Raw genomic sequence first — 25644 nt, 5'->3', positions numbered from 1 at the left:
AGCTGGCTTTTTGGATCCGCTTGCTCGCAGCCTGCTCAAGATCCCACGGAGATTTCACGCACAGACGTGCGGGAGACGGCGCAACTCTATTTCGTCGAGTTGCGTCCCCTCCAAGATGCATACCTAGGTATGTAAAGCTAACGCCATCATATGTATATCTAGTACTTTCTGGCCCAAACGCCCTGAAGGAGATCTTTACGGGCCGAAAAAGAACCGTTAGACAACCATGGGCTGTTCTGACCCGTGTAACCTTATCTATAAGGATGGTTGTATTTGGAGACATTGGTTGGGTATGTGGGAGTGTGGCACTGCTCAATAGCCTGGGGGCTACAACGGTAACTTTACCAAGTCCTTGACCAATGATGGTCACGATAGGCATTCCTGGTATACATACGGTGGAGGAGCGCAAGGCTCAAATCCTTCATGAGTAGGTTATTGTCGTACTGGCGGTGGGTTGTCGGGGTGAGATAGCAGTGCCTCCTCATTCGTCGATTTGGGGCGGTGGCTTGGAGATCTCTTTGGTTTTATCATCTTCGATGAGATGATGGTACAGCGGGAGACGGCCGTGAGACCACTGTAGCCAATACGTCGTAGATGGTATAGGGAACCACCAAGTCATGTAAGACAATTGTGAAACCTTGCGGCTTACAAGAAGCCCGTGGAAAATGTTCACCGTTGATTCTAGGTGGCGGCTCGCAACCAGTTGTGCTGGGTTGCAAGGCGTCAATTGTGTCAAGTTGTATATGAAGTATCTTTTGATGCTTCCTAATTAGGATGCATATGACTTGGCTTAAAGACGCGGGGTGGCATTGCAAAAAAAATGCGGATTTGACTTGGTTCATGTTCTTTTCGGTCATGCTCCCGACAGAGTATGTCAAAATATACACCCCACGACAGAGGAGCTTAATGTCGGGCCCAGGGTTTTCGTTCATATGGTTGTGCTAAAAGTGACAGTAACCGGAAGATCCACCAGCCTCGCTGTTGCATGCATATATGAACCCAATGTGTTAGGTTAGATCCTTCCGATATAAGCCCTTTAGGCGAGTTCTTGGGTGTTTATTATGTTAGAGGTATGTATAGCTTATAGCCTGTAGTTTCATAGGTCTGGCTGACAGGACGTAACATGATGACTGGAAAGGCGGACTGCCGATTTATGATGTTATTTACTAGAAGTCGTGCCGATGTCTATTATATGCATTATCGCCGCACGGAAGAAGCTAGGCTTACGGTCGGGATGGATTTCGACATGTCGATCACTCGAAAATTTCCACCCGCATCGCGCGGAAGGAAGACTTGTGGGTTTTTAAAGACATCGGTTCCATGTCTGCATGTCTAACACCGTCCTAGATTAAGGGTAACGCAAGTTTTTGGAGCCATTCCTCATCGGTATATTGGAATGGACGCCGCCTTGTAGATGCGTATGGTGCGTGTGGATGCTCCACTTCTCGCCACGTTTTTTTTATCTCGTTTCTCTTCAGATGACATGCGGGTATTGACATACTAGTGCATGTATGTAACTTAAATGCTCTTGGGTTGCCAGACCAAACCCCAGTCCGAATCAAGAGCTAACCGTTGAGAAGGGGAGGGGTTGGTGCCGATTGGTGAGCATAAGTGCTGCAGATAAATGGTAAGCGTGGGAAAAGCATGAGAGCGTGGGAGATACTGAGCGCCACCACTTGTTAGGCCATCGGTACATACGGGATGTGCTAGGTATATCGCCAGTGCGGCGAACGTAACAAGCACCATACAGCCATACAGCCTGGACAGCTGGATAGCATACTTATTAAGGTTGCAAAGGTTGCAAGGGCTGCCTGGTGGACGAACCGGCTATTAGGCGAGTAACCTTGAGAGGCTGACGGCACATGGCAGTGAGAGTGGCACTCGCACCAATCGAGATTGACGACACCCCCGGGCCTATCGCAAGGCGTCGCAGGCATCGAAGACAGGCATCGAAGGCGAGCATCGAAGATAGACCATCTGGCCCATGGTATGTAATACCTAATATACATAACCACTGGCTGATATCCGATTTTAGCGTGTGCGTAATTGACGAGAGTGGTAATGATGCTACCATAATCCGTAGTCTGTGCTAATATAAGTACTCGCACGCGTTGCATACATCTGGATGAACCAACCAGGAGGATGTCATCGTGCTTGGCTGCCTTGGTACGTGCTCTCTGGCTGTCTGGTACCGCTGTAGTAGAAAAACTGGGCGCCTCGGGTTGCGAACCCTACGTGCGGCGCCTGTTCTCTCCTTATTCCTTAATCCTTGCATCCGAATTATGGCGATGATGCAGTAGATGTTGGTTCAGGCCGCCCGTCTAAAGGACGCTATAGCAGTGCATATGGATGGATGGATGTACGAATGTACGAATGTGTGATAGTCTTGCTGTACGATTATACTACCTATGTATACTGTGGTCATTCCACTGTCTTACCTTAGGTACCTCTTAGGGTATGTGTATGTGTTAGCCTCAAAATGCTTTTTTTAAATGCTGAACGTGTTGCATGTCTTTCTTGCAGCGATGGAGAAGATTAGAATTGTAGTTGACTTATTACATACCTAGTAGATTAGGTACCTAACCTAGGTAGTTTAGACAGCTCGGTTCTAAGGCGGAAGCTAAACTACAATAACTACAATGTACCTACCTAAAGAGTCCTAACCTTACCTAATGTGATTAGAATCATTAGATGTCGTGTTTGCTAGCTCTAAATCAGCCCTTTTAATATCCGCATGTCTCCATCGCCATGCGTACTATGTAAATTTTACACTTGTAAACTTGCCTGATAGTAAAGAGAAGGTCGCAGTTTTTCAGCTGTATGTACATATATTGACGTATATACATTAGGTTGGGTAGCACGATGTATTTATTTATGCCCATGGTGTATGTATGTACCTAGTGTATGTAAGTCATTAAAAAGCAGGTGCTCTGGGGAGTACATAGTCGCGTGGTCGTGTAAGGGTATATCCGTTGTACAATACAAAGAGCGAGCCTAGAGGTTAGAGGTGCTTACATAGTACCTATCTTTTGTACGCTAGAGGTAACAAAACAAATAAGCGGGGCTTGAGCTCCATTATTCACTACAAATTTAATGAACCTACCCCTTGAAAGAGGACCTTGAAAGGCCCAATTTGCGTTTCGAGGACTTTGAACTCCACTCTGCGAAGTACACTCCTGTTCAAAATTGCCCAGCAAACCAGTAAAAAGGTACTTTCAAGTATCCAGCTGCTAGGTACTTCCAAGTTCCAAGTTCCAAGTTCCAACTGAGTGGCAGATCTACCTAATCATTTTACTTTAGAACAATTCGAATTCGGACGTTCTAACCACCATCAATGTTAGTACCTACCTGTAGCAAATTACTTGGAGTCCCCATCTTCGCCTACATCAGCCGTCGTCTCAGTATCCAATTGAATGAATAGGTGAGCATTGCCTTTTTTCTTTTTTCGCATTTCATATCCGTAAACCTAGGACGTTTGATTAAAGTAGGTAAAGTTCAAAGCCCGATGATTACCTAGGTACTAGGTATACTATGTAATAAAATATCTACCCATATCCAATTTTGATAACTACCTAAACTACCTAAGCTAACCTTTTATTATATTAGTTACCTAAGGTTAGGTTAGGTAGTTTACCTAGATCTACCTGAACATTTATGCGATTTTACTGAAACCTTCATGTACCTTTAGGTTGTTGTCTTTTCGAAATGGGATCTTGAGAGGCTTTGTAATAGGTACTGTACCGCTTTACGTATCCGACTCCTATCTTTTCTCCATTTCTGGTTTCTTACCCCCCTCCTTTTCCTCTCATTGGTCTCTGTCAACAGGTACACCCTCCATACAACCTCCATACAAACATACATGTAGCCCGCTCGAACTGAGAACAAGGGCCCCTCCCCCCAAAATGCTGTAGTAAGATACAAAAAAAAAAAAAAAGAATACTGACATATGTTGCTGACAAGGGCTGGTCTTATTTATCACTCAGGTCCTACCCATAAGATAATTTTATTATTGGAAGCTCTTTTCCCGCCTCTTTCTTCCCTTCTTGAGTCGCTCGAGCCTCCTTCTATACCCTGGTTAGTTCGACAGGGTTCCCTATTCTTGGTCTGATCGTCCCCCCGGAGAACTCGAAAGCAACAAAACTACCGACATAGCCAGTCCAACTTGCTATCCAATTTTTTTTATTAGTTGTTTTTTTTCTTTGTCCCCTTCTTTTCCATTGAGCTATATAGGAAAGAGCCTAAAAGGGCGCAAAAAAGCTCCTAGAGTTGTAATAACACCTCGATATTTCCGTTGGATTGCTTCTAGATTGTAACCGATTGCGAGCTGGAATTGCGCCGACAGCTTAAGCTCCCCCCCACAGGCTATCACCGAGCCGTTTCATTCAAGCCCCGAACTACTATATCCTTACCACGCCATCACGAACCCGTGTCTCCGTAGTCGTCATCCATTTTATTCTATTCTTTTTTTTCCCTCCTTTTCCTTTCTCTTCTTCTCACAGGGCTGTGTGTTATTCATGGTCGCTGTGAGGCTCTCTTGTATTTTACGCAAGAATTAGTTATTCATTTCGCATTTCCGCATTGCCTACCACGTATTTCTAAGAGCAGAATAATACTCGACACCACGCGTAAGCTCAGTTCTTCATCATGTGTTTCGGCAGTCGCAAAAATAATGAGGAGGGCAATACTCGGTCGAAGGAGCTCGACAAGATCATTCGACAAGATGAGAAGCGCATGGCACGGGAAGTCAAATTGCTCCTTTTAGGTACGTACTCGGTGTCTCTCCTTAAAAATCGACAGTATTCGTGTCTCGGCTAGCGGGACACCGCAGCTAACTTCGGGACTTTTTAATAGGTGCCGGAGAGTCGGGAAAGTCAACAGTTCTCAAGCAGATGAAGTTGATTTACGCGCAAGGTTTTAGCAAAACGGAAAAGTTAGAATGGAAGCCCGTTGTGTTCAGCAATGTCATCCAATCGATGCGCATAATCTTCGATGCCATGGCCGATTATAAAATCGATTTCGAAAATAAAGACAACGAGGTATGTGATACATGTAGTCGCTCCGAATGCGCAATAAGTTTCTACCCGGTCGTTCCGAGAAAAAGATCATCATAGTAAGATTTGGTTGGTAATGTTGATTGCTAACCCTGTGTTTTTTGTTATTAGAAAAATCAAGCCTTGCTCCTTGCAGACCTCGAAATTTCGCCTCACGACCCTCTTCCCCAGGAATATCTTGTACCTGTCAAAGCCCTTTGGGCCGACGACGGAGTACAGAAGGCTATTCAAAAGGGCAACGAATATGCTCTCCACGACAACTTAGCATAGTGCGTTTATTGACACCCCTGGCATTACCTTACTAACCTATCTTTAAAGTTTCTGCGAAGATGCGGATCGTCTCTGGGCTCCCGAATATGTCCCTACTGACCAGGATCTTCTGCGATCGCGTCTGAGGACAACCGGCATTACGGAGACCATTTTCGACCTAGGCCAGCTGACATACCGAATGTTCGACGTGGGTGGTCAAAGATCGGAACGGAAGAAATGGATTCACTGTTTCGAGAACGTAACTTGTCTACTGTTTCTGGTCGCGATCAGCGGTTACGACCAATGCCTGGTTGAAGATAAGGACGGTGTGAGTACAACTGGCCCTTCGCATTCCGCACGTGGATTGTAATTTTTTTTTTTTTTTATAAGTAAGGTTACTGACGGATGTGATATTTAGAACCAAATGAACGAAGCCCTTATGCTCTGGGAATCTATTGCAAATTCGCACTGGTTCACCAAGTCGGCCCTTATCCTCTTCCTTAACAAGATGGATCTCTTTAGGGAGAAGATCGCATCGAGTCCGATAACTTCGCATGGCTTTGTCGACTACCAAGGCCCGCCTGACGATTACAAGCAAGCAAGCAAGTACTTTATGGACAAATTCAGGGCTCTCAACCGAAACCCGGAAAAGGAAATTTATGGTCACTTCACTAACGCGACGGATACGAACTTGCTTAAAATTACAATGGGTTCGGTGCAGGACATGATCATTCAGCGCAATCTGAAGCAGTTGATACTGTGAGTCGCCTGCTTCCGCATTTTCGAATCCTCCCTCGCGAAACCGAAACTGGCCATACCTGAAGTCCCCAGTGGTTGCTGGGTTGGCTAGCGATTTCGCCGTCTTGTGTTGCGATGCGTGGGATAGCAGTCCGGCTGAACTTTCCGAAGTATATAGCATGTTTTCCGCGCTTCTCTATATAGCCGTACGATTACTATTACTTACGATATTACGATGCTGCCCCGGTCACCGCAGTGTAAAAGTCCTCGCGAGAGCGCTACGGTCCACGGTCCGCTGCCATAAGCTGGGGTCTAGCTGAATTACTGGCGGGCCAATAAAAAAAGACATTTCCGTATTATGATGGGGCGGGTTCTATATTCATCGAGAATGTAGTTTGCGACGTCGCGAACAGGCATAGCCTAGGGCACCGGCGGGTGGAGTCGAAGCGAATAAGTTGAGCCCACTGGGCGTTCTCTTGGGTTGGCGTTATTATATCTGCATTGGATGATTACAAACTCTCTCCCTGATTGATACGATTCATTTAGTTATGACAACTGGATACCACGATGTTATTATTATTACTACTACTACTATTATTATTATTTTCGAGTTGGGGTTACTTTGCAGACTTTGTTAGCGAACGAGAAGAAGTTGGGCATGATAGCCATTTACTCGTATATATAAATTTAGATTTTAGGCAGATCAGACAGTTGGTCAACAAAAAAAAAAAAAACATTACCTAAAGCATTAGGCGAAGCTAGAGCGAAAACGTGTATGTCAACGTTCTTTAGCAGCATATTAGTCAGTCTGTTAGTCTGTTCCACGATCACGGTTCGCAGCGACGGGACCTTATTTTAGAGGTTTAGTCAACGGCGTACATTGGTGTGTTAGGTCCTGAGAGCTCATTTGCGATGCGCGAACTACCTAAGGTTAGCTTGGCTAAAGTTATAACACGTGGGGAAGCGCGAACTCTCAGTGCCGAAACGAGTTAGTCAGGGTCAAGCCGAGGAGGTCTTTGGGTTACCTATACCATAGTAGCTGCCCGACCAGAAGAACGTTACAAAAAATGGCCCATTCTCGTCTAAGCAACTTTGGAAGCAGCAACTACCTAAGGTTAGGTACCCACGTAAACTTCTCTAAATCCAATTTCTCAACAAAAACAAACAAAAACAATCTAATAAAAATTGCATTACGGAGAGAATTAACTAAATGCAATACGCTCCTATAATTATTTCAGCAGATGCCGACAAAACCCGCCAAATCGTACATATATGTCTTAGGGGAGTAATTAATTAGGTTAGGTACGATTGGCCAATCAAAAAGAACCCAGACATATCCAGAATAGCGATCAACCCGGCAACAAGGGAGCAACAAGGCAAACCTGCTGGCAACAAGACAACGCGGTGGTATATTGACATCAGCCTGTTTTGATCAACGAAGATCGTCGGAGGAGAGAGCGTTCGCGTGGAATCTCAACCCGTTTAATAAACCTACCTCTCAGGCTCCCAACTATAATACCAACTATTCGCTAAATACGAAAATCATAATATTTAATAAATAACGTATTGCTGTCATATATCGACTGTGGTGTTCGCCTTGTTCGTTAGAGTTCATCGTATCGGTATTTTGTTTTCCCCATCCTTCGTTTCGAGCTCGAATCACGAAATAGAAGGCGTGCGGTATTAGAGTTGAAAGGCCTCCGACGTAAGGTCACCCGTTTCTTATCTAAGTTTTTATATACTTTATATATATACCCAATTCCTGCCCAAATTGTCCTTGAAAAAAGAAAGGTTGCAAATGCTAAACTATACCCTTGTAGGGCTCTAGAATTAGTTAATTTTCCAAGCACCCTCACCTGATGAAACGATGGGAGAAAGAAAGCAGGACAGTCAACTGTTGGCGCACGGCCAGGTGGTCCCACGAGACCGGACCTCGTGGTGGACTAGGATGCAGCACCGGTTCCCTATATTGCAGAGAAAGCGCGGTGTCGCCTTTGTTGTTGGTCTTATGATAGTGCCCTTATTTGGTCTCCTAGGTCTTCTCGCCCTGCGAAATCGAAATGGCAGTAACGGGGACGAGGCTGCTGATGGGTCTACCAGCCAAGCGCTCATCACTGATGATACTTATTTTTACGGCCAGTCAGAGCCGGTTTACCCTTCTCGTGAGTATCCTATCGATAAGATCTGGCTCTTGTGCAGCATGGAGTATCTGATACTTATGACTACTAGCCGCGATGACGGGAGTTGGAGCGTGGGCCGACGCGTATAGAAAAGCTCGCGATTTTGTCGGGCAGCTCACGATCGAGGAGAAGGTACTTCATCACCTCTTTAGACCTAACTAGCATATGGAGCTAATTCGATGCTAGGTAATCCTCGCATCAGGTCTCTCCTCCTCTACGGGCAGCTCGGGAACGTTAAACGGATGTTCTGGCAATATTGACGCCATTCCCCGTATGAACTTCTCGGGCTTCTGTCTGAACGATGCTGGTCAGGGTGTCAGAGCTACAGACTTTGTCAGTGGGTTCCCAAGCGGTATCCATGTTGCTGCTAGTTGGAACAGAGTCCTAGCTCGAGACCGTGCGGAGAGCATGGGCCTCGAATTCAGAGTTAAAGGGGTCAATATCCACCTCGGACCCGTCGTTGGTCCTGTCGGCCGAGTAGTACGGGGCGGTCGTAATTGGGAGGGCTTTTCGCCTGACCCCTATCTATCAGGCAGCCTCGTAACGGAAACGGTGACCGGAATCCAATCGCAAGGAGTCATCACAAGCACCAAAGTATGTTTGACTACGACCTATGATTACCAAAAGACGAATGCTTATCCAATGTGTAGCATTTTATTGGTAACGAACAAGAAACGAGCCGGCAGCCTACTGGCGACACCGACGCCGTCTCATCTAACATAGATGATAAGACCATGCACGAGCTTTACTTATGGTATTTGAATGGACTCAAATATACCTCTATACTGCGATAGTTAATTTAGTTACAGGCCGTTCCAAGATGCTGTTAAGGCTGGGACCGCGAACGTCATGTGTTCGTACAACAGGGTGAACAACTCCTACGCTTGCGCGAACAGCAAGACTCAGAATGGCCTCCTCAAAACGGAGTTGGGATTCCAGGGGGCCATCACTTCGGATTGGGATGCTTTGCACGCTGGTGTCGCATCAGCTAATGCCGGCATGGACATGGTCATGCCAAATTCTGAGCGCTGGGGAGATAAACTGACAGAGTCGGTTAGGAACGGATCGGTATCAGAGGATCGCTTGACTGATATGGCAACGCGAATCATGGCTGGGTATTATCAGGTAGGACAGGACAAAGATTTCCCAGAGCCGGGAATTGGTATGCCCGCGGATTTAACCCAGCCGCACGACATCATTGACGCGAGAAACACCTCATCTCAGAAGGTTCTATTGGACGGCGCCATTGAGGGCCACGTTTTATTGAAGAATATCAAGAATGCGCTTCCGTTAAAGAAGCCGAGAATGCTCTCGGTATACGGCTACTCGGCCAGGAGTCCTGATCAGTGGAACTACAAATCTCACGGTGGTGTTGCGGCGTGGACCTTCGGAGGTGAATCATCTTACCTTGGGCGCGACACGCAGGCCGGCTTCTCGGGCCACTACTTTGAAGACTTTTCAGACATAGCTCTTAATGGGACGCTGTTCTGTGGTGGTGGTTCTGGCGCCGTGACGCCTGCTTTCGTTAGCTCGCCGTATGATGCCCTGAATGCTCGCGCGTTGGAGGACAGAACAGCCATGTTTTGGGATTTCTTCAGCCCCGATCCAGATGTTGCTAGCATGTCGGACGCTTGTCTCGTCATTGTGAACGCGTACGCGAGTGAAGGGTATGATCGCCCAAACCTGCGGGACGCCTTCACCGACGGCTTGATCAGCCATGTGGCGGATCGATGTAATAATACGATTGTCATCTTCCATAATGCCGGCGTGCGGCTGGTGGATCAATGGATCGACCATCCGAATGTGACGGCCCTAATATTCGCGCACTTACCTGGCGAAGCATCTGGTCGTGCCCTCGTTTCCTTGCTATACGGGGAATCGAACCCCTCAGGCAAGCTACCGTACACGGTGGCCAGGAATGAGTCTGACTATGAGCATGTTGCCAAACCAGACATACCAATGGGCCAGTTCGAGCGGTTTCCTCAATCGAATTTCACCGAAGGGGTGTATATCGATTACCGACACTTCGATCAGAAGAATATCACACCGCGATACGAGTTTGGGTTCGGACTGAGCTACACGACGTTCAACTACTCGAATTTGAAAATCGAAAAGCGCAGCGATGCTAACACGAACGAGTACCCGACGGGAGAAATCCGCGAGGGTGGGCAGGTAGATCTTTGGGACGTGGTAGCATCGGTCAGCGCGGACGTGAAGAACGTAGGTGATGTGTACGGCGGCGAGATTTCTCAGCTGTACGTCGGGATCCCGAAGGCGCCCGTGCGGCAGCTACGCGGCTTCGAGAAGTCGTTCCTCAACGCGACGGAGCAAGCTACGGCCACGTTCCTGCTTACCAGGCGCGACCTCAGCGTATGGGACGTGGTCGCGCAGAAGTGGCGTCTACAGCCGGGGGAGTACAGGATATGGGTCGGTAGAAGCAGTAGAGATCTGCCGCTGAATGGTACGTTGACGATCTAACGAAGTGAAGAGGGAAGGGTAAAAGGGGTGAATAGGTTAGGTTAGGTAGGTACCTAAGGTAGGTTTTGGTTTTGGTATGGCATATGATATGAGGTGGCTATGAGGGATTTGTAGATGAACGGATGTTTTATGGCGTATTATGGTGATTACGACTACTACATAACATACTCCCTATCAGCTTATGAGAGAGAGGGAAAGCTGGGACCGGATTGAGCCCGGTTGGTCGGATGGATGGATGGATGGATTAATTGAACTTATTATACTGGAATGGGTTGACTTGATTTGGTTGGTGAGTCTTTGTAGGTCTAGGTAGCTTAGCTTAAGTTGTGGGCAAGCTCATGTAATGATTACGGCGGGAGAAGGTAAACGGGTAACGATTACGACGACGACGACGACCTGTGTTTACATTCTAGAACACGTGGGAATCCGAAGAGTTAGTTATTGAGTTGTAGCTATAGTATTTGTAACCTACTTGTGGGATGAAGTGGTGAATGGAAACTTGCTCACCTTGCTACCTTAGGTACCTAGATAGGTATGTAGTATGCCAAGTCATGTTGTTCTAGTGCAATGTAGTGATGGATTCTAGCGCGAATAGCGAAGTTCGAATGGTTCGAATGTTAACCCGTTCGAGTACAAGTGCAATCTTATACATCGTTAGCCTCAGCTTGACATTGGCTTAACGCCGATGAGACTAAGGCTAAGCGACGCTCACCCGTTTTGATTCTCTACTAGCACATGGAAGGGGACTCGGGAGAAAAAGGACGCGATAGTTATCCATATAAAACTCCTGTTTCTCCATTTGGTATAATATACACACCCGTTCTTCGCACACTATCATCTCACCCATGATTCATCCGACGTTGCGAGAAATAAGACAAGACAAAACAAGCAGATAGACAGACAGACAAGGTATCATTCTTCGACCGCCTCTTTTTTTGGCGAACAAATCGGAACAAAAGGTAATTAGTGAGTAAGATCGATCTGTACGTTCCGTCTAGGAGAACGGCGGAAAAGGGTATATTTGGCGCAAACGGCCAATGGCAAAATTCTGATCGCGCGGATGACAGCTTCTAGCTTGTATCGGACCTTTTTTTTAAAAAAAAATCATAATAATAAAAATGTTGTATTGTATGTATGGAACGGGTGGCGCCCCTTTGTAACGCCGCCACATGGTGGTAGAGCCGGGGTAATTACTTGATATTCTTTTATTTTATTTCATTTGATAACTAGGTACCTAATCTTTTTTTTTCAGCCTCGCATTACCGTCGTCGCCACCCGTTTTCCTTCTTATTCTTATTGGTAGGGCAGTGTATTTATCAGCTTTGTTGATTGGAGCTGAACTCACGCTGTAAGATATCTGAAAGTAAGCGGATGATTTTTTTACATCGTACATAACACCGTCGCGGTGGCCAAGATTTTTGATATACGTAATCGTCTTATACTAAGTACCTAACTTACAACACTAGCTAGTTACATCTTATAGGGCAGTTAGATTAGTTATTCGTTAATTATTGCTCAAGGCCCTAGGTTAAAGCCATTCATTAGGTTAGGTAGTTTAGTCTCAAGTAACAAGGCCATGTTACACCTTCTGTGACTTGCTTACAAAAATGCATAAAATTCCATGCGTCCATAGAGGAAAACTGTGGGGAAGAGGAGCTGTAAGCCTCGGTGCTATGTATTCAAGCCCTTGTATTTCAAGCCCTTCGAAGCTGGAGAAAGGTGGGCGGGCTATTATGAAGACGCTACGAGATGAATTTCGCCGCACAAGACTGAATCCTCAACCCTTGGGACTAACCCAATAAGTACCTACTTTCTATTAGTTGTTGTTGTTGTTGAATGAGTCTTCGGATTTAAGGTTCGGAAGGTGGGAAATGTTTAATAAGGGAAAGAAACAAAAACAGAACAGAAATAGGAACAGAGAGTAGGTAAGTAGGTAACAGGTAGTATATACATACTCTACCGGGAAGTCTTCCCGAATCCCCCCCGCCTCCTCCTTGTTCTGTACATATTGTACAATACATAACATAGTACGTATTTTGTGTTACGGAACCCTTCAATTTGATCCAATCCCTGTCCGTTTCTTTCATTCTTCTCAGCTGGACCTCCCGGTTAGCCCCCAAGAGGCGAGTCCCAGTCAGAGATCGATACAGAACAATTGGCGAAGACGGCGACGAGCTACTGGATTATATAATATCATCCCCTCGGACGATCACATCACCACGGGGTAGAAGGCAAATTTAGACTTCTTTTTTTTTTTTCCAATTTCTTTTCTTCTTTTTTGAAGGTTTGGAAATCTCGATTCTTCTCCGCGGAAGACCAACTCGGCGCAGTAACCGTGAAAAGCTAGGTCGGGACCATCTAGATTACATCATTGGTTTGTGAGGCTGCCACTGTCCGAGACACACGCGCGCACGCCTTATACCGCCTTATACATCCCTATTCCACAACCGATGCATACGCCTTCAAGCAGTCCGACGTAACCCATTAGTCGAGCAGCAGCCGGCAGCCTAGCAGCGCATCCGAGGGAGGGTGAAATGCACACATTCGGCCTTTGGGCATCAGTGTAGCAGCAGCAACAGCATTAGCATTAGCAGTTAGAGAGCTAGAGAGACTCTTTTTTCTTTTCACTTATTACTCATACACGTACACGTACACACTCACACGTACACACACACTCACTCACTTATAACTCTCTCATCCGGACCGCCGAAACTAGGCCCGGCTAGGGTATTTCCCCAGAATAATACATACCAAATGCACAAGGCGCCCGAACGCCTCCTGCGCACTACACGTCCGCCGACATGCAGACGACACAAGTTTCGAACGGGCTCTCGCCCGTGTCCGAGATGACGCCGGAATCGTCTCCCGGACCCTCCCCCAAGAGACAATGCTTCCAAAACTCGCCCGCATATAGCACGATAGAAGCAGCCGCCTTAGGGGGCCTGGCTGCGCGCGCGTGTGAGAAGTGCCGTGCGTCTAAACGCAAATGCGATAAGAAACTGCCCTTCTGCGACAGGTGTAAGAGGTAAGGCAAAAAACAATATACCACTATTATATTCTTTGATTCTTGTTCACCGATTACTGAAATTGGTCTGGGTTTAACTTGATATGGTCTCGCTCAACTTGACCAAATAAATGTCTCGTCACTAAACGACGGCGCCCGGCCATAAAGACGGCATTTTGAGCTGAGCTGAAGCCGACACAGATCTGATATAAATATACCTACCTCATACCTACTTAACCTACATACCTAACCTTATATATATATCAAGCTTAGCAGCACTTACATACATCAACCAACCAACCAACACAGAAAGAAAAGAAAAAAAAAAAAAGGCTGACCCGCGCTTTCGCAGACTCAACGCAAAATGCCACTACATCCACGATATATCGAACAACCTGGTCTCGCAGGGCGCCCAGCTCGTCATCTACCAGCCGCACTCGCTGGTCCACGACGTCCTGCTGCGCGGCCCCGAGCCCCTGGAGGGCATCACCCCGCCACAGATCCTGTCGCTCATATCCCCCCCTTCCTCCTCCTCCGCCCCGGCCCCCGTGGACTGGCGCGCCGTCGCCGCCGCGTATTTTCAGTGCATACACTCGTGGTACGCGGTCGTCCACCCCACCCTCTTCGAGCAGCGGGCCGCGAGCCTGGCGGGCTTGATAGATGGCGGCGGCGGGGCGTCGACGGACTCGCCGGAACACGCGGGGAATCCGGATGTTAACATCCCCCCCTTTTCCAATTCCAACTCTAACTCTTCTAATCCTAGCTCGTCCCTGGTATCTAATTCCCATTGCCATTCCAACTCTAGCGCCACGACAACGACAACGACGACAACAACAGACCGCCACGCCAAGACGACGGCCCTGCTCATCGTCGCCATGTACCTGCTAACGCGGATGCGGGTGACGGACGCGGGCGAGCAGCCCCTCTTCGACGCGACGTACCGCGCGGCGAAGCGGCTGCTGTCATCGCAGCTGCTGGCGTGCGCGGGGGACCCGGCGCCGGAGATCGAGCTGGTGCAGTGTGGGGCGCTGGTCGCGCTGTACGAGTACGGGCACGGGGACGCGGTCACGGCGTACAGGACGCTGAGCCAGGCGGTCGTCACGGCGAGGGTGTTGGGGATCAAGCCTGGGCAGTTGGCGGAGGGAGGGGGAGGGGAGGATGTGGTTATGACGAGCGTGGAGGAGGAGCAGAGCGGGTGTCTTTGGTGGGGGATGTTTATACTGGAGCAGTAAGTTGTTGTTTTGTTGGGTATTTCTTTTTTTTTTCGACGGAAGGAAGGGAAACGAAGGGGACGGGAAGGGAACAGAAGGGAGTCATGGTGTGTTGTGCTTGAGAATCAGTGGCTTACATATGAACTTAGATTCATCCACCAGGACGAAGAAGCCCGGGATTTCCCCTTCCTCCTCGAGAGCCCCACGCGGAATACCCTCCTCCCGGAAACGCCTCCGACGACGCCCCCGCCTAGTTCGACGGGAGGAGGTCTGAACGGGACTACAACCGGAGCCGGAGCCGGGGCTGGAGCTGGGTTTCCCCTGTCGCCGGCGTCGACGCGGCATCTGAGCACGAATATCATCATCGGCACCGAGAAGTTCGGTGGTTTCCAGCTATCCGCCAAGACGGCGTGTCTGTTCCACCGCGCCCTGCACATAGATAAGGAGCGCGACGGGCGGCCCGGGAAGATGCCGCTGGTGTCGACGTATGCGGACCTCGACCGCGAGATCAGGGACAGCACGTTGACGTTGCTGAACGATACGCTGGATTGGGAGGCTATGCTTGATTGTTTTGCCATGCTTGTTAGGTATGCCCCTTTTTCTATATCCACCTAAATACCTAATCTATATCTACCTATATATCTACTTAACCTATCTGTCCACCTTTTTGTCCTTGCTTGTTTGCATAACCCCCTTCCCACCTTTCTCCTCCCCTATTTCTCTCTACTAACCCGCCACGCCCCCCCTCCACCAGCGCGCTCTTCACCCTGTACATGCCGTACCTCGCGATCCTCGAGAACAGTCGGCACCTGGGCGCCTCGTCCCCGGCGTCCCTGCTCGCGTCGAGCCAGGAGGTGTCGACGGCGCTCGCGGCCCTGCGCTTCGCCTGCAAGATGTCCACCGACATCTCGTGCAAGCTGAACGCCAACTTCGGCTCCGCGCCCCGCTCCCCCGTCTACCTGTGCGCGCCCGCCGGCGCCACGTGCTATCTGGTCATTCAGGCGTACGCGGCCATCCGCCGGATATTCCCCGAGGAGATGGCCGAGTGCGAGAAGGATATCGAGGAGAAGTTTGAGAGCTTGCGGTTGTTTAGTTTTCGGTGGGGAATCGCTGGTTAGTTTGAGCATATTTGCTTTCTTCCCTCCCCAACCCCCTCTCCCCCCTTTTTTCTTTTTTTTTTTTCTGTCTTCAGATGCATCCCAGACAGACATCAACAACAATGCTACCTTAGGGTACCTACCTAGCTAACGCCGTCGCCCTTTACTTGCCTAGAGAAAATGATGAGCCGGCTCGAGGAGAAGCTCAACATCGACAGGAACGTCTACCTCCAGAACTCGCAGCTCATGCCCCCGCCGCAAGCGATCTGTTTCGACTTCACGCGGAGGTGACCTTTTTTTAACACCTGAGGTTAGGTACTTACCTAGCTACCGCTTGCAGGGAGTACCGTTCGCTCTTTGTCTAATTACTGTTACTTATCTATTATTATATTACACGCGTTGCCATATATCCTACGTGTCCTATACTCCCGTTCACTCGTGGGGAGAGATATCTATCTATCTATCTATCTATCTATATGAATAGGGGACTCGGAAAGCTTCGGTTTTTTTTTTTTTTTTTTTTTTTTTACCTGTTTCGATATATTATCCATCCCGTTCTCGTGCCCGAATTAGATTCGTACCTAAGACTACCTAGGTACATACAAGGTTGTAGTTCGGTGTTTGGGAGAGGAAGAGAAAGGAGTACGATTTACGGTAACTACTATAACAGCGACATACATGATGAATAACCTATTTCCATTGGGTTAGGTAGCTTTTCTTCTGGCTTCTCCATGTCTGACTGGGTTGTAATATCGCGTATGGGGTCTGAGATGTATGGGAGATATATGCGTTACAGAAAGAAGACGAGGCTAATGATCAGCGCGAGGAGAAAAGGGGAGGCGGGAAGGGGGTGAAGAGCATGTATTCTAATTGATACTGTCCGAAGGAACGGTAGCTTGGTCTACGTTTCGCTCCAAATTGAATACATAAGTTTATACATATCTCTGTGTAGTTATACGATAGTTATAAACAAAAGCGACGCAGTAAGTCATATCGTAATGATATATATATTGATGCACTACCTAGCCTGCCTCTCACGTACAAATACAAATCGCACAAGCGGCAGCGAGCCGCGATATATACGCCGCTCTGAATGTATCCCTAACAATTGCTCGCAACCCATAAACTCGAAAATCTATGCATGGTATCGTGCCGTTTCGAAACAATGCCTATTATAAAGCAACGTAAGGTGTACATAGGAAAAAGAGGCGGACTCGCCCCAGAAGCAGGACTTCACATCCCATATAAGCCGAGTTTCTTGGATAACAATCTCTACACTCCCCCGAGATCCTCTTGGCTACCTATGTGAGGCCCAGAAAACGTATGCTGCATGATGGCATATAACCTCGTATATGCGAAATATGCCCCGTTCCTCTCTAATAAGAACACCCCCTCCTTCCCCCCAAAAAACGCCATAAACACCCAACGTAAAACTAGGTTCAAGTCAATTATTAAGGTTGGCGATCATAACCCGTTACTCCCCACTACGAGTACAAGCAACATGCCGTTTAGGGCACATATAGTCATAAACACAGCCCAAACGGTGAGGCTGTATAGAATACCGGCGGGGTATTGGCGGTATATCATGGCGCCCAAGCCCATGCAGGCGCAGAATAAGCTCGCCACGGATCCGACTGTGACACCAGCGTCGACTTCGAGTCGGAGTTTATGTCGACCAGTTGCTACCAGCACCCCAGATACTAGTAGAAGAATAAAGGCAACGACGAAAGAGAGTATAACAGTCCGACTTAGCACCTTGTCGCGGTACAGGATTACGTGGTAGTCGGGATCTTCCGTCGTCGGCAACACTGCATAACGTGCTCCTTTTCGACGGCCAATGCTGGAATTCAGCGATGATGCGTACTCTTCCTCGGTCGCCTCGTTATCGGTTACCTGTGCAGTTGAATGTCGGGTACTGAAGTAATCGTTAGGCGAATTGCTGCCAAGAAGTGACTGCGTCTCGGACGGGTTCTGAGATGATGCGCGCGTCTTCAGCCAATGTCGAACCTTATCGACCGGGACGGTGAATATGTTTTTAATATAGATATAGCCTGGAAAGTCGACGCTCGCATTTGGGTCGATATAGAGTGCGTATGCTCGTTCATCGTCGTTATCACCCGCTTCGCTTCCATGATCGTACTCGTTCCAATACGTCATCGACGAACCGCCCGGTGTACTAATAGATGCGGCTCTCGGGGTGGGCGTCTGCGAGGATCGGCGACTATCGGCGCGTTGTTCGGATTGCATATTTACCCGTTGTCGTTCCATCTGGAGAGCGTTTAGATCGGGAGTGGCGGCTTCTAAGGTCGCGAGAACTTCTCGATGATGTAGTCGCAAAGCGTGAAAGTCGCACCTTGTGAAACTCTTGGGCGAGGCGAGTATATTCTGCTTAAAACGACTACTTAACGTTGTCGAACCAGTCCATTTCTGTATAATTGAGGCCGCCAACCGTTAGTAACTATGTCATAACTAGCTGTAGGTTTTCCTCCCGCAGCACTACAGAAAGTTACTTGTGGGTGACATACCCTGTATTTCTTGAGTAGCTTGTGAAATGCGATAACCTGGGCATTAACAAACCGGCTCAATGCCTTGATGTCGTCGTCGCACTCGTCGATTTGCAATGCATATTTGGCGAACCGTCTTTGCCGCTTGGGCGACATTCCACCGGCCTTGTTACATCGTGCTATGAGTTGGTGTATCGAATTAGAGAGGTGACCTAGAAAATAAATCAATTGTTAGTTCAATGCGGTCGCTCAATTGAGGTTGTGGTGGCGAGAGCGTACATAGTCGCCTCGTGATTTCGTCAGCTTTGCTCGTAACAAAGAGACCGACCCGATTATGTTGATTGCAAAGTTCGATGTAGAAGGCGTCCTCGAATTTCTTTAAAGCATGATCTTGCTGACCAGGAATAGCTATGGCGGTGGCTTGGTCTTTGGTGGTATGTACCTTAATCTGGTGCTTCAGCGAATTATAGTCGATATTATGCAGACTCCAACTCGGAACCGACTCTTCTTCAAAATGATCTCCGTATTTCATCGTTACTCTACTAGATTGGGAGCGCCACGGCACGGCGGATTAAAAAAAAGAAGCTGTTGCGTTTTCTTTCAATAACGAGGGTAAATTCCGAATACCACACACCTTCTTCCCCTATATAATTGGAATTTGGAAGTATTCAGTATTCGCAAGAAAATAGTTATAGGAAAGGATTGGAAGTTAGAAGTTAGGCCGGTTATCGTTGGATGAGTGTTTGTTTGGTTCGGAATGATAATTGTTCTAGGCGTTCTGGGCAATAATAGATAAGGAATATTATGTTAGACACGGTGGGGCGTCGGAGCTTTGAATGTGTTTGGGTTGGACCGTCTCAAATTATTCCATGTGCAATAATATGACGTTATAGGTATGTCTTTTTTCTCGGGTAGATACAGTAGTAGTATTTTGTGGTGTTACCTGCTTTACTGCCTTTAAGGTAATTTGCCTTGCTGCTGCTCTCTGGCTGTCTGGTGGGTACCTTAGGTATACGTACCTAAAGGGACCTCTGTATCACCTAGGTACCTGCTGTACACGAGATTAGTTGTTCTTGAGATGCAGAATGCCGAGACGAACGCCGAGAAAGTTAGCCAGACGCTTGGGTCTCTTGGGTCTCTTGGGTCTCTTGGGTCTCTTGGAATTCTTGGAATTGATGGCTTGTCAATTGTCTTAGATCAGGTAGCGTTTTAGCTTCCAGTCTCAGCCTCCAGTTTTGCACGGGTATGATTATGATTAGTTAAATATTGATCATCTCGCTCATCTGTTTACCGGAAAGACGAAAACTGGGCAAAAAAAAAGGTTATCTTTATTGGGCGATTATAGACGATAGATGATAGACGTGGTGGATAGAGATAGTGGATAAAAGACGAGAAGCCCCTTTAATGTTAATTAAAATGGTAGAAGTGCTGTCATATTTACAGTAGTGCGCGGGACGGCTTTGTTTCTTATTTCTACTCCTCGGACGGGAACTAGGAATGATGAGCCGAAACAGAGTACCTAATGACAGAACAAGCTAGGCACACTGCATATTATATACCTCTACCAGGTAGGTGTGTAATCCGGGTGGTTGCCTATACGTATCGTGAGTATCTCGCGGTCGTGGTTCCCAATTCTTCGAGAATCTCCCAATATACATACTAACTAAATCCATTATCAAACCAAGATGCACCCTTTGCCTTATTTCTAGCGCTAATGCTGTTAGGACCTAGCGGTGGTAAGGAAAGCGGGTACTTGTAGCGGTCTCGGCCCCTTGCGCTAATCCTTAGGTTAGCCGTACTAGTCATATCCTTGTCGCAAGACCCACTAGATATTTTCTCCACCCCGTACAATACATAGTACAGAGCGGATTAATAAATGAATATCTGATCCACTATCGACATCATCGCATTGTACTATGTGGAGAGCCAATTGCTATTGTATGATCTGCTTTGCTGTCAACTAATAAATAATAATACAAAAGAAGAGAAAATTCCGATTGCTGTTCGATCAGATGGTATGCATTGGTATGCGTAGTAGTTGTTGAGATGCTCACGATGCCCGCGATCTGAGGGTTATTTTGGAGGGGCTACCTAGGTATTAAAGGAGCAAATATGATACTGGCTCTGGTAGCACCCTCGGCTTACGTCGTGACAAACAGAACGAAAGTTGAAAAATGTATGTAAGTTGATTGGTCAATTAGATACCTGACACTGATTTCTGATTTTGCTCAAGCGGGGCAACGTATATAATAGTACACCACTACTTACTATGTAGAGGTATGCATTCCTATTGGGTGGTGACACTAAAAAGCTACTTAGAATATACTTGACGTAACGCTGAATGCAGTATCATTACCTAACAGCCGGATCCGCCAACCTTGGGGAATTTGGGGAAACATACTATAGTACCCGAAGTCTTTCCCTCGTACATGCGCATACCTCATAAGGCCGATCCATTTATGGGCCCCGTTTTATTGAGATAGAACTTGCAGCAAAAGAAAAAAAAAACAGATTCGGCCGAATTAGAACTCTTCCAACATTTAGCGTCTTTGCCAATCATATCCCTTATATCAAACACGTGTGCCCTCACCGCTCTCTAACAGGTCTGAGACCGTTGCGACGCTCACCCTCGATGCCTTCATTTGCCTTCATTTTGCCCCAATACGATGTACACCTTGGATAATGGATTGCCTCCGCTTCAAATGCCTTGAGTACCTCTAATGCTAATCATTCCACATCTGTCTTCTTACTACCTAAGGTAAACAGTCAGGCGACCTGTTACCTCTTTTCGGCCTATGTCGCATCGACCTCGGTTCCAGCTAATTCGAGCAAGTGGAAAAAGCTCCATATTGACTGCGCTGTAACCATATGAACTGCAAAACTCTGTCACCCGGGAGCACATTACGAATTTTCGTGCAAGGGAATGACGGCGTCTAGAATGTCTACAAACAAGAGATTACTCTGATCTCGTGCCCACTTGCCAAATCCGTCATTGAACCTGGACATACCGTTGATGATGAGGATGAGGATGTAGGCAAGCGGGTCGCGAGGTGTACCGAAAAGATTTTTCCTTTGTCATGTTTTTGAAACATGTCTTAAGAGAATTGAAGGAATTGGGAAGTTTGTGAGGTGTTTCGAAGAAGGATCGCCACAATTTGCGCTACGACGTCGCCTATCAGGTATACGGAAAGAGTGCAGGCTATCTGTCATATCATCTGCCAAATCATACCCCAAAGTTCAACATGGGATATACTATGTATCCTGCCCCGGGCCGATGCGATTACGAAAGGGATATTCCGTATTGTGCCTTGAAGTTGCTACTGCATACTAACGTCCGGAGCTGAGCGCCCTTACCGAACTAACCCGGCTGGAACTACTGCTAAGAGTGCATCTGGGTTCTGGACGCGGAGGTATCCCGGTTAACCAGGGGTTCTCATAAGCAGAAGAAATTGCAATGGTTGCGACATGCGCCAAAATGTCCCAAATCGACTGCTACCCATCACCGACGTTACCAGCCATCCATCCATCTACTTGCTTGTCTCGAATAAAGTCGACTCGCAACATCACGACATCGCAGTTGAATCATAGAGTTTTAAACACCGATGCTCCGATTTCGACATGTAGCCGGTCATCCTCGTGATCTGCACGATGTACAACAGCTACATTGAGCCGCACCCCGCATCCGAACATCCTAGCGATAGCGTCGGGAATGGAATTCTCCAAGCTTCATACCTATTATTTCCATCATCAACAAGTAACTACTAACATGTGACGAGCTACTAGTAACAGGTACCTAGGTGGTAATTGAATCTGCACTAACAGAGAGAGTCTAGATGTCTACTAAAAATACTAGTTTGTAACTAGCAGCCCACCGGCCCCGTCGTCAGGGCCGATTAGGGCTACAGGGCTACCTGGAATAGAGAAGAAGTTCAAATGAGACGCGGACGCGGGAAACATTGGTTTCTTCTTTTTCCCCGAGTGGGGGTCCGATAGCAAGAGGAAAGCGTTCAAAAGAGACCCTGGAAATTTTTAACCTGTCAGACCAGTAACACCCGTTCGTTTTGTTTCACAATGGGGGAAGATCATGGGCGGGTGGACGATTAAGATGGCGGCACGACTTGGATCAGAGATTCTCAAGATTCTACTATGTAGATGAGATGCCGAGCGGTATCGGAAAGCGACGCTGACATGCAGAGTTGTAACGACTCGGAGCAGACCCTGCGGGATACGACCTGTCATTTTTTTCATTCTTCTCCCTTACATTTTTTTCTACGACCCTTTTCGCGCGGCTGGCCGTACATTAGGTATTCAGCAGCCGCGCAGAGACCCAAAAGATTTTTAGGCTACTCGTTATCTTACAACACCTACCGTTCATGGATGTTTAATCCTACTCGTGAGCTTCATCCTATGCTACGCAAAATGGCAACACCTATATAATGTCGTACAATCCCACTGCAACTAGCCGCCATCGAGGTTATCGCCCTTTAAACGCTCGGAAGTCTCTCGGAGTCTGTCCGTAATACTTCGATCGATTGATACAGAAAGAGGGGTTGGTGGTGCGGTGAGACAGGTTTATAAAACACGCATGTTCGCTCAGGTAAGGGATACAGACTCTGGGAGATCAGCTGTCACCAGCTTAGTATCCGTTAAAGAAATTGCTCGCGTGCCCCTTTTTCGTGTGGGTGGCAATATCAGGGTCCAACCTTAAAGGTTCATACACCACGTGCCCGTGGTATATATCCATATGATATTCATATGCGTTACAACTGTTTTCAACACTAGGTGCAACTGCCGTCGTCTCTTCGTAGCTTCATAGCGTGAGCCGATGACGCCGCGGCACCGTTTGTCGGTCGAACGCTAGATGGTGGTAAGGGAGGCGTACTATGTTGTGTTCATACGACACTGGAAAGCCGCTTATGGATTGGCGGCAAAGATAAATCCACAAACATGCGAGAATTAAAAAGAGTATCGGCTACTCGCATAACATTTCGCGCTCGTTTCTAATAAAGTAGGTAGGTTGACATTAATACATTTAATTACGAATTGTTCATTACTGTACGAAAATACGTGACGAGTTTCGGATGAGTCACTTCGCGTTGATGTAAATTGCTACGCGAGCAATTACGGGCTAATAGACTTAAGTTAAACCGAAATACCATCTCGTTACAAGATGAGAAAATAACACATTGGGCACTAATAGGTTAGGTTCATGAGACGGGGCAATTGGCCATCTGGGATATATACAAGACCTCCTTTTTTTTCAGAAGGCCATATAAATCTTCCAACAACATAGCTTCGGATTTTATCGTAAATCATACGTGCTTCGTAAAGGGCTCCCTTTCTAGATTACTTTTCCACCTAGTAAAAAACCGTCTACTAGAGTTCACAGAGCGCTATTATCTCGCTCATACTTTTCAAAGAGTAAGGCGTAGGTCGCATGGCCTCCTTGGAAATAAATCCTTGATCCTCTGTCCGGGCTATCTCTTCTCACGCGCAGCGCTTAGGCCGTACAACACACTCTGCCTGCCTCTACTTGTTGTAACATATATGAATCCACAACAGCGGGCGTTACCGGAAAGGAATAACTAACCTCGCCACTCAGCACACACGATCCTCACTTCGGCGGATCCGGCTCCTCGAAGCTGATCTTGCCCTCGCTGATATCCGGGTAGACGTCGAACCGCCGCTGCGCCGCGAGCGGGATATTCCGCCTGGTCTCGCGGATCTTGTCGCCGTCGAGGTCGGCGTACACGATGGTCTCCCGCTCGTCGGCCTCGGCGAGCACCTGCGCCATGGGGTCGACGACCAGGCTGTGCCCGTAGGCGCGGTACGACGCGGCCGGGTCCCGCGCGGGGCTGCACAGCGCGACGTACGTCTGGTTGTCCAGGGCGCGCGCCTGCCCCAGCAGCCGCCAGTGCAGCGGGCCCGTCGTCGGGTTGAACGCGCCCGGGTACACGAGGGCGAAGGCGCCGCGGCGCGCGGCGGCCGTCGCGAGCTCCGGGAAGCGGATGTCGTAGCATATGGCGACGGCGATCCGGCCGTACCCCGCGAGGTCGACGAGGGTGACCTTGTTGCCCGGGAACAGCACCTCGCTCTCGCGGAAGGTGATCTTGCCGGGGATGTCGATGTCGAAGAGGTGCACCTTGCGGTGGCTCGCGAGCAAGCTGCCGTCGGGGTCGAAGACCAGGGACGTGTTGTAGTACTTGTTCGTGGCGGGGTCCGGGTCGGCCTCGGGGATGGAGCCACCGACGATGAAAGTGCGGGTCTCGGCGGCCATGGCGGAGAGGGCGTGGTAAGAAGGGGATTGGGCGGGGGAAGGGGGGCCGGGGAGGAGGGTCTCGGCGTACTGGGGGAAGTAGTCGGTGCCGTAGGGGGAGTTGAAGCACTCCGGCAGCACGATGAGCTTGGCGCCGGCGTGCGCGGCTTCGAGGACCTTGTCCCGCGCGTGCGCGAGGTTCGCGGCCTTGTCCGGCCCGCTGGCGAGCTGGATGCAGGCCAGCTTGATGGGCTGCTTGAGGACGGGCGCGGCGGATGTGGCCATTGCGCGGGCGGCGAAGGAGAGAGAGCTGTAATATGTGTAGGATGTAGTAGGTGTTAGGATTTGCGATCTTCGTCGTTGAAAGGTACCTGATGCGGATTTGGAGAAGGCTCTTAGGGTCGTGAGGAAGCTTCTCATGATTTTATTATCGCATTGTTATTAGGTTAATAGTTGATCGCCAGAGAGAGATAGGTTAGGTAGGTAGGAACGAGGTGGGATAAGGAGGTACCTAAGGTAAAGTTCGGAGGCTGCGAGATCGGGATCTCGGAATTGGAGTCGAGGCTCGGTTTGGAGCGGGTCTTTGGGGTACGGTGCGGGGCTAAGGCGGTACCTAGGGCGGTACCTAGTGTGCTTGGTTTGTGCATATAGAGGATGGATATCGATATATCCGGTACTCAGTGTTGGTGATGACTCTAATTGACTGTCAGCCCCTTATTATATGATGTATGAGGTGACTCTCTCTATAACACAATTACTGCTTTTTCTTTATACAGGAAGCGATTCTCCCATTTACTAGTTGGTAATACAAGAACCTTAGATACCTAGAGTAATCGGTGTAGGGGATTCCTTTCTCGCGTACCGTGATCCAGATCT

General features: G+C 48.1%; 5 protein-coding genes across 5 annotated transcripts; 3 read left to right on the top strand and 2 right to left on the bottom strand.

The window, feature by feature from the left end:
* Window positions 1-4644: 4644 nt before the first annotated feature.
* On the top strand, window positions 4645-6063 carry F4812DRAFT_451973 (G protein alpha subunit; the record flags this gene model as incomplete). The annotated part of the gene is made up of 5 exons (XM_047936281.1): window positions 4645-4762; window positions 4852-5036; window positions 5163-5320; window positions 5370-5628; window positions 5719-6063. 5 exons carry the CDS (start codon window positions 4645-4647, stop codon window positions 6061-6063), a joined length of 1065 nt encoding a protein of 354 aa, XP_047788250.1.
* A 1983-nt stretch (window positions 6064-8046) lies between these two features.
* On the top strand, window positions 8047-10696 carry F4812DRAFT_451972 (glycoside hydrolase family 3 protein; the record flags this gene model as incomplete). Its single annotated transcript, XM_047936280.1, has 5 exons — window positions 8047-8200; window positions 8268-8350; window positions 8405-8812; window positions 8869-8972; window positions 9028-10696. 5 exons carry the CDS (start codon window positions 8047-8049, stop codon window positions 10694-10696), a joined length of 2418 nt encoding a protein of 805 aa, XP_047788249.1.
* A 2444-nt stretch (window positions 10697-13140) lies between these two features.
* F4812DRAFT_89202 (uncharacterized protein) lies at window positions 13141-16392 on the top strand. Its single transcript, XM_047939520.1, has 5 exons — window positions 13141-13721; window positions 14053-14928; window positions 15061-15498; window positions 15666-16024; window positions 16184-16392. Exons 1-5 carry the CDS (start codon window positions 13498-13500, stop codon window positions 16297-16299), a joined length of 2013 nt encoding a protein of 670 aa, XP_047788248.1. The 5' UTR covers window positions 13141-13497; the 3' UTR covers window positions 16300-16392.
* A 1080-nt stretch (window positions 16393-17472) lies between these two features.
* On the bottom strand, window positions 17473-19044 carry F4812DRAFT_460911 (uncharacterized protein; the record flags this gene model as incomplete). The annotated part of the gene is made up of 3 exons (XM_047937780.1): window positions 17473-18435; window positions 18534-18724; window positions 18792-19044. 3 exons carry the CDS (start codon window positions 19042-19044, stop codon window positions 17473-17475), a joined length of 1407 nt encoding a protein of 468 aa, XP_047788247.1.
* Window positions 19045-23537: 4493 nt separating this feature from the next.
* On the bottom strand, window positions 23538-25595 carry F4812DRAFT_89007 (carbon-nitrogen hydrolase). Its single transcript, XM_047939519.1, has 2 exons — window positions 25593-25595; window positions 23538-25463 (listed from the first exon to the last, which is right to left on the bottom strand). The coding sequence occupies exon 2, from the start codon at window positions 25186-25188 to the stop codon at window positions 24127-24129; it is 1062 nt and encodes a 353-aa protein (XP_047788246.1). The 5' UTR covers window positions 25189-25463; window positions 25593-25595; the 3' UTR covers window positions 23538-24126.
* Between the last annotated feature and the right edge of the window lie 49 nt (window positions 25596-25644).

Source organism: Daldinia caldariorum (assembly GCF_022478825.1).
Source record: "Daldinia caldariorum strain CBS 122874 unplaced genomic scaffold F4812scaffold_13, whole genome shotgun sequence".
In the NCBI taxonomy this organism is placed as follows: domain Eukaryota; kingdom Fungi; phylum Ascomycota; class Sordariomycetes; order Xylariales; family Hypoxylaceae; genus Daldinia; species Daldinia caldariorum.
This window is presented reverse-complemented; position numbering and strand designations above follow the sequence as displayed.

Coding starts and splice junctions, on each gene's coding strand:
- F4812DRAFT_89202 (XM_047939520.1), top strand. CDS start 13,498: ATGCAGACGACACAAGTTTCGAACGGGCTCTCGCCCGTGTCCGAGATG. Junction 13,722..14,052: donor TTCTGCGACAGGTGTAAGAG/GTAAGGCAAAAA, acceptor GCGCTTTCGCAG/ACTCAACGCAAAATGCCACT. Junction 14,929..15,060: donor GGGATGTTTATACTGGAGCA/GTAAGTTGTTGT, acceptor ATATGAACTTAG/ATTCATCCACCAGGACGAAG.
- F4812DRAFT_89007 (XM_047939519.1), bottom strand. CDS start 25,188: ATGAGAAGCTTCCTCACGACCCTAAGAGCCTTCTCCAAATCCGCATCA.